The 9,131-nt window shown below is 37.8% G+C and overlaps 1 protein-coding gene across 1 annotated transcript in view; it reads right to left on the reverse strand.

The window, feature by feature from the left end:
- HUWE1 (HECT, UBA and WWE domain containing E3 ubiquitin protein ligase 1) overlaps positions 1-9,131 on the reverse strand; it is a gene marked incomplete in the record, with an annotated part of 207,021 nt that overhangs the window by 84,515 nt on the left and 113,375 nt on the right. Inside the window, 3 exon segments of the mRNA XM_070099348.1 lie at positions 3,978-4,124; positions 6,058-6,187; positions 6,931-7,060. Coding sequence (XP_069955449.1) covers positions 3,978-4,124; positions 6,058-6,187; positions 6,931-7,060 — 407 coding nt within the window.

Below are 9,131 nucleotides of genomic sequence, written 5' to 3' on the forward strand. Positions count from 1 at the left end.
AATGATTCCTGAAACTATTAACCCTTAAACTGTCCAAACATAGATCTACGTTCACTCACGTGGTACTCAGAATATTTTGAAAAATAATGGTTTTTATTCTTTTAAAATGAAGAGTACATTTTTCTAAATGTTATAGGACTAAAAAAAAAATTTTTTAGGGTCAGCACTTACCAATATAAGACCATGAAGTTGGCTCTGGATGCTCACCTGACAGCAACATCGATGCCTGCCAATTGCAGAAGTGTTGCCGATATACCTTTTTTTCTCGTTTCTATTTTAATTTATATATTTTTATGTTCCGATAATTGCAATTTATAACAGTTCTTGTAATTTCATAGCCAATCTTTGTTCTGACACTAATATTAGGTACTGAAATAGTGCTCAAATAGTCACAATCACAGTGACAGGTGAACATTTACACTTTTTTTTTTTCAACAAGTTGGCAGTCTTCCACCGAGGCAGGGTGACCCAAAAAGAAAGAAAATCCCCAAAAAGAAAATACTTTCATCATCATTCAACACTTTCACCTCACTCACACATAATCACTGTTTTTGCAGAGGTGCTCAAAACACAACAGTTTAGAAGCATATACGTATAAAGATACACAACATATCCCTCCAAATTGCTAATATCCTGAACCCCTGCTTTAGAGTGCAGGCATTGTACTTAGATTTTCCAGGATACAAGTCTGGCTATATAAAAATAACCGGTTTCCCTGAATCCCTTCACTAAATATTACCCTGCTCACACTCACACTTGGGTTATTTCTTATTGTCTAGAAATATATACATGTACAAAGTATTTATAGGTCCCAGCAATGTTTTAGATACCCTGGTATATACCATGAAGTATGTTGTTAAGAAAGGCATCCCTACACTGTTGACAGCCCAGTGACATTTGATAAATGCCCACTGCTCCAGCTAACCCTCATTGTATTTGTTATCACTGTTACACACAAACATGTCTTGTCTGTCTATTTATCTGGGTCTGTGTCTGTCTGTCTTTATCTGCCTGTCTGTCTGTCTGCCTATCTATCTGTCTGCCTGTGTCTGTCTCTGCTTATCTGTCTTTCTGTCTGCCTGGAGTATACTTATATCAAACTTCTTGAAGAATGGTGCTATGACATCTGTTATCAGCTCAGTGACATTTGATAAATGGGTGCTGGGGGAACTCTGGCTTTATTTGTTTCCACTGATATGCACAAACATGTCTGTCTGTCTCTGTCTGTCCGTCTATCTGTATCTTTGCCTGGAATTTTTGGATTATCCTAGGTAATTTACACTATGTATAATAACTGTATTTGTGTGTACATGTGAGACAGATATAGACAGAGACAGCCAGAAACAGCCAAAGCAAGCCAGCCAGCCAAATACATAAGAACATAAGAAAGAAGGAAAGAAGGAACACTGCAGGAGGCCTACTGGCCCATGCAAGGCAGGTCCATGCCCCCCCCCCGGCTTAGACCAATGACCCACCTAGTCATGTCACATCCATTGAAGGAAGGAGCATGACATCAGGCCTAGTAACATAAGCTAGTCAGGTCCAACTCTCACCCACCCACACTCACTCGTGTATTTATCTAACCTATTTTTACTTTCCTCTTAAAATGGGAGTGTTAATGTGACATGGCATCAGTGAATCCCTGATGTTTGCCATGCTATTTGCTCTAGCTGGCACTCAGTTGGACTGGTGCTCCCACAAGGCACTAACTGCTCCCAGATTTTTTTAATAGTGCACACACTGAGTGCACAGACCCATTCTCTCATGTCTAGGCAACTCAAGCCTATTGTGCCAAATTTGAAGGAATGAAAAATTAAAGGATCTACATTTGGAGCACTACGCGTGAAACGTAGATCTACGTTTGGACAGTTTAAGGGTTAACAAATAAAATGCTTGAAAATTTTTAAATGTTTGCGCAATATAAATTTAAATCAACTGCTAAACAAATCAACCCTTATGCAACATTATATTTATACATATGAAATATAAAAAGTGGCTCAAAGGTAATTCTGTTTTTTTTTTTTTTTTAAACTGGCAGTCTCCCACAAAAGGCAGTGACCATCAGGAGAAACTTGATCATTCATTCATTCATTCAACATTGTCAAAAGTGCACAGAGATCACAATTCACACAGCTCTCTGAACTACAGCATCCCCCCCCCCCTTACCTTCTTCAGAGTGCAGGCAGTGTACTTCACCTCCAGAACTAGTCCAGCCAATCAGTCGCCTTGAATCCCTTCATGTTACCTCCTGGTCCAACAGTACATCAAGCCATAAAATCCACTTATCCCCACTCCAATGCCCCACACACACAAGCCTCCTGGAAGCTCAAGCATCTAGTACTGAAAACCTTCCAACTATTCCTAGGATGACCCCTACCCTTCCTTCTATCCATCCTAGATTTATACATTATCTTGGTCATCATATTCTACTACACATTTTCTAAATGCCTAAACCACCTCAACACTCAATTACAGGTACTCCTCTACTCATGATGCTTCGACTTACAATATTTCAGCTTTATGGTGCATAAGTAATTGCTTTGGAGATGAAGCTAGAGATAATTACTCAGCATGAAGGCGGGAAGTCCGTAACTTTTATTAATTTATTTACTTTTCAATACTGGTATTTTTTTTTTTAACAAGTTGGCCATTTCCCACCAAGGCAGGGTGACCCAGAAAGAAACAAAATACCCAAAAAGAAAATGCTTTCATTATCATTCAACACTTTCACCTCACTCACACAATCAGTTTTTGCAGAGGTGCTCAGAATGCAACAGTTTTGAAGCATATACGTATAAAGATACACAACATATCCTTCCAAACTGCCAATATCCCAAACCCTTCCTTTAAAGTGCAGGCATTGTACTTCCCATTTCCAAGACTCGCTTCCCATTTCCAGGACTCCTGTCAGGCTGTATAAAATAACTGGTTTCCCTGAATCCCTTCACTAAATATTACCCTGCTCACACTCCAACAGCTAGTCAGATCCCAAATACCATTCATCTCCATTCACTCCTAACACGCTCATGCACACTTGCTGGAAGTCCAAGCCCCTCACCCACAAAACCTCCTTTACTCCCTCCCTCCAACCTTTTCGAGGATGACCCCTACCCCGCCTTCCTTCCCCTACAGATTTATACGCTCTCTATGTCATTCTACTTTGATCCATTCTCTCTAAATGACCAAACCACCTCAACAACCCCACTTCAGCCCTCTGACTAATACTTTTATTAACTCCACACCTTCTCCTAATTTCCACACTCCAAATTTTCTGCATAATATTTACACCACCCTTAGACAGGACATCTCCACTGCCTCCAGCCACCTCCTCGCTGCAGCATTTACAACCCAAGCTTCACACCCATATAAGAGTGTTGGTACTACTATACCTTCATACATTCTCTTCTTTGCCTCCATAGATAACATTTTTTGTCTCCACATATACCTCAACGCACCACTCGCCTTTTTTCCTTCATCAATTCTACGATTAACCTCATCCTTCATAAATCCATCCACTGATACGTCAACTCCCAAATATCTGAAAACATTCACTTCTTCCATACTACTCCTCTCCATCTGATATCCAATTTTTCTTTATCTAAATCATTTGATACTCTCATCACCTTACTCTTTTTCTATGTTCACTTTCAACTTTCTACATTTACACAGTGCTATTTACTGGTATTTACAGTAATTATATGTTTATTTACTTATTCAGTGACAGTAGTTATTTATTTACTTATTTAGCACACATTCGCATTACAATATTTTTGACTTACGATGGGTTCATCATAATTTAACTCCATTGTAAGCTGAGGTGCACTTGTATACCTTTGGTAATCCAACACTATCTTTTAATTTCAAATCACTGATTATTTTTTCTTTACTTCAACAGCATTATCCTACCAAGGCAAGGTGACCCAAAGAAAATCATTAGCATGTTATAGTAGTAGACAATGTTAAGTTTTTCTACTTACTACTCTGAAGCAAAAGAGGGCCATGGGAACTGTCACTGGAGGTTGTTGGAGGCTTGTTTGCTTCTTGCTCTTTTTTCTTTTTGTCTCTCTCAGATTGTTCAGCATCTCTGTACTTCTCTAAAACTGCCATTAATGCTGGCTTGACAACTGTGAGGAAGAGAAAAAAAATTAAGTACAGTCTGCATGTTAAAAGTATATTCTTATGTAACACTACTACTACTACTTTCTCAACAAAATGTATGTTCAAGAAAATAAAATACATCCATATGCCATAACCACTGCCCATTTTGAAAATTATTTCTGTATAGACTTAAATGCTTACTGTAGCTAGTTCTGAAAATTTGTCCTACTCTAAAATATAGTCAGAGGCCAAATTTCATTAGTGAGTGCACAAACAAGACTATTCTGTCTGGTAAATAAGCCTACATGACACTCATCCCAGCAGGTCAGTTCGCTCCTTAAGTTTAATGGTGCAGTGAACTCCTGGATTAAGTCATCGGAATAAGTAACATTTTTTCGTCAAAATATTGGCTCGGTGAACGTCACTAAACTCTGTATAAGTCATTCGTCTGGAACATGTCCACGTGACCTGAGCAGCCCTGGCACTCCATGTACAGCCAGTGAGGACGATCCCAAGTGCTCATACGATACATTTTGTATTATTCCATTCTTTTTAGTGCTTGTAACTGCTAAATAAGCCACTATGGGCCCAAAGAAAGCTTCTAGTGCCAGCCAGCCCTTTGGTAAAGGGCTGAGAAAGAGAGTGTGCCTTTTTCTGTGATTCTGCAATATGTACGATTCTAAAGCAGCAGGAGTCGATAAAGGCTATAGCGCCAGCCAGTGATAAAGTGTAGCATTAATAGTGTAGCAAGTACGTTAAGTAAGTAATCGATAGAAAAAGGACAGCATGAAACTGACTCCTCCATTGTTGTTGGAGGTATATAGGGCTACTGACTAACACTGCCACCTTCACCACCATGTAAGGCTTATCTTTTAGTGGCCCTTATACACCCAACAACAAACATACACTCGTGACATTCTTAATGCCATATTTTATTCATTCTAGAGTATATATCATGTTTCTATGTCATTAATATTGTTCATTATGTCTTATTAGATGAATTGTGCTAGATAAATAAGCCGTAGAGCTGATATTAGTGTCATATTGAAGGACCATCTTGTCCAGTCTCCCAAAACAATTTCTAACATATGCCAGAAACAGACCTCTGGAACACTTTTTTGAGTGACAGGGGTCCAGTGACTCAAGCTGGTCGTAGTGGCATTAAAAAACAAAGAAGGGAAGTAATCCAGGATAAGGACTTAGTACTTGAAGTCTTCATGGAAGGGGATTTCCCTTCCAAACAATTGTAAACTCCTCCATCCTCTCCCCTCCACCCATCTTCCATACATCACCATGTCTTCAATAAAGGTAAGTTTAATATTATTGTTTTATTCTTCATGTATCATTGTTTTCTGTGTAGGTAAATGTATATTTCATGTAGAAAACATTTTTTTTAATACTTTTGGGTGTCTGAAATGGATTAACTGGATTTCCATTATTTCTTATTGGGAAAATTAATTTGGAGTAAGTCAGATTCGGGATAAGTCACTCTCTCTGGAACGGATTAATTACGTAATCTGGGGGTCCACTGTATTCAAATCCACTCCTGCAATGTGTACATTTACCATTTTTCCTGCTCACAGGTTGGAGAAGGCAATGACCAGGAGAAGTTATTCACAGTAATAGACTTTTCACACCAACTTTCACTAAGCAGCTCAAATCAGGAATGACACTACCAAAATCTCTATAGCAATATATTACTTTTAGTGACCCAGACAACAACTGGGAGAAGCACACACTGGATGAAGAACACCCTTACTGCTACATAGCTTCAGCAATGCAATAGTATAGCGGGGGAGAAGGAAGTGGATAGTTGGGAGTTCAAGAAGAGGGAGATGGGGAAACCTATAGCATAAATATTCATTACTTCCCCAGTAAAATTTATCTGTATATGTATTCTATGATACCCATGCACAGGAAGTTTAAGACTTGTAAATTATTACTTCACAACAGCATTACCTGTGACAGCATCATGCATGGAGTCTGCCTCAAGAACCCTAGTTTCTTCAGTCCAACGAGAGAGTGCATTAGGAACATTAGAAAGGGATGCAGATGATCCACCATTGTTCATCACCGTTCCACCATGATCCTGCAATTTTCATGGAAAGTTCCATCAGTTATTTTTTTTTTTCACTGCGTACTGACCACAGCCCAAGGTTTGGTGCTTGTTCTGAAGAAATAAAAACCTACACGAACATTAAATACAACAAAAAGATTCTATTCAAAACAATACAAATTAGTAAATCCTGCACCTACAAGAACACTAATACACATGCAAGATGTGACACATGGATGATGGAATGTAATGTGGTTAAATGTGTCTGTGGGAGATGGGCTAGTGTCAAAATAAAAAAATCAAATGCCGCAAAATGAAAATATTCTGGAGATATGAATACATATTTAAAATATATAAAGATATCAACCTAGAAGGCACTGTCATCATGATATTGCCACTAGATGATCACTTAATAAAGCTCCCTCACATAAATGTATATAAAAAAAAGAGGTACAGTACAGTGGACCCCCGCTTAACGATCACCTCCAAATGCGACCAATTATGTAAGTGTATTTATGTAAGTGCGTTTGTACGTGTATGTTTGGGGGTCTGAAATGGACTAATCTACTTCACAATATTCCTTATGGGAAAAAATTCGGTCAGTACTGGCACCTGAACATACTACTGGAATGAAAAAAGTTCGTTAACCGGGGGTCCACTGTACTTACACAGAATAACATGTTATGTATATTAAACCATGACTAAAGTTTTAAACAAATCAGAACAAGGGCCTAAATAAAAGCAAAGCAATAGGTATTAAAAAAAAAATTACCCACCTGCATTTCAATAAATTCATCCGGGTCAGGGGGCATCAATCTGACATCAGGATTGGTGAAGAGTACCTGAGATGCCTCTCGCAAATTTGAGGAGAGCTGGAGAACATCACGATGACTAGGTCCCAGTAGTCTGTGCAACAAAACTTGTCTATTATCATCACAAACAACACATGCATGCAACTCATTACAATTAGTTTACAGCAAGCTGTTACCAACAACTTGTGCTGTATTTTAATGTTATAAATATACATCTAGCTCATCCCCATCGTTGCTTGTACTGGTTTGTTTAACAGATTTCAGGAAACTAAATTTGAATGTAAAATTTTTTTCACACACCCAGTACAGCCTCTCCTCACTTAACGACGAAGTTCCATTCCTAACGCCTCGTAGGTAAACGAATTCATCACTTAGTGAGGAGCATACTATAATGGTAATGGGCTTGTGTCAACCGTCTTTGATATTGTTTTAATGCCACCTTTGCACCATTTATAAAATTTCTGGTATATTTTTAAATGTTTATACAGCAGTGTACTGTATACTGTAATAAACAGAATAGATGAAATCAGCTCTAATATACATTATTTAGGTATGCATACTCGTCAGACAACCGATCATAAGTCCGAGGCATTGGTAAACGAGTACTTCGCTAAGCAAGGAGAGGCTATATTTAACCACACTGGCAGTTTCCATACCATGAAAAAGTGACCCACAGGAACAAACTATCATCTTTTGTTCAATATTGCACAAAAACCTTGGACACTTTACTCATTCTTGAAATCTCAAACTAAATTTTTCTACAAAAATTTTCAAAATATTTTAACATGCAGTTTTATATGCACACTTGCACATGGGGCAGGGATCTGTGATTCGACCCTTGGAAACACACACAGGTGAGCAAGCATCTGCTCACACACAAAATGATACATACGTACTTGCAGAATACAATAAATGGAAAAAAAATACCCAAGTATTTTTTTTACAACTGCAAGAAATAGGAAGAATAAAAAGTGAATACAGTGAACCCTCAATTTTGAATAATAGAGGGAGGAGAGGTGCATTAAAGCCAATTATCCATTAAATCCAAATTATGAGAACATTTTTCCACGAGAGCAACAGTAACCAACAATTTTCAGATTCAATTCTGCTAAATCCTAAGTTAAATTCAACCAGCAGACTGCAACAAATAACTGATAATTCTGGATTTAACAGACTGACTTAAATCACAGATTGTTTGAAAAAAAAAAAATATAGACAATCTCAAAATGAATTTACCCAGTGGACCATAAGAATAAAAAAATTTTAATTTAAAGGATTGTATGTTGCTTCCAAATGTTGCCTGGTCACAGACTGTCAGTTAAATCAAAGCTTTACTGTAACTGCAATGAATGAGACTTGTCTGGAAGACTTGTGCACACAGCGGTAAGAAAAAAAAAAATGTATGGAGCGGTATCACTAGTCGGGGTAATGCAAGGATCTGTTTACCTGGATGGTTTTACTCAACATGTATGACCCACTAGAAGAGCATCATCTCATTGAGTAAAAAAAAAAAAAAAACTCACATCATGGAAGTGGGTATTAATGCAATTAGGTCCCATACTGGTCCTTAACCCTTTGACTGTTTTCGACGTATAAATACGTCTTACGAGCCAATGTTTCTGACGTATATATACTCAATAATTCTAGCGGCTTCAAATCAAGTGGGAGAAAGCTGGTAGGCCCACATGTGAGAGAATGGGTCTGTGTGGTCAGTGTGCACCACATAAAAAAAATCCTGCAGCACACATTGCGTAATGAGAAAAAAAAAACTGATCGTTTTTTTGGAATAAAACGCCGACTTTGAGGTGTATTTTCGTATAGTATTTATGGTTGTATTCGCGTTTTCATGGTCTTAGGTGATAAAATGGAAAACATATTACAGAAATAGAGATGATTTTCATTACTTGGACGATGAAAACTACCTTGAAACTGAGCTCAAAGTAGCGGAAATGTTCGATTTTTACCAATGTTCAGGAGTAAATAAATCACACCACACGTCCAATACACGTCAACTGGGGAGTCTAATATTCTTTCACTAGTGCACTGATATTATTTATACCATTTTTACAATAATGCAGTCGTCTGCATAACAGTAAATTTTGTATTTTTTTGTATGAATAAAAAATAAAAATAGAAAGCAATAATAATATAAGAGCGGCCTAGAG

Source organism: Cherax quadricarinatus, chromosome 67 (assembly GCF_038502225.1).
Source record: "Cherax quadricarinatus isolate ZL_2023a chromosome 67, ASM3850222v1, whole genome shotgun sequence".
In the NCBI taxonomy this organism is placed as follows: Eukaryota; Metazoa; Arthropoda; class Malacostraca; order Decapoda; family Parastacidae; genus Cherax; species Cherax quadricarinatus.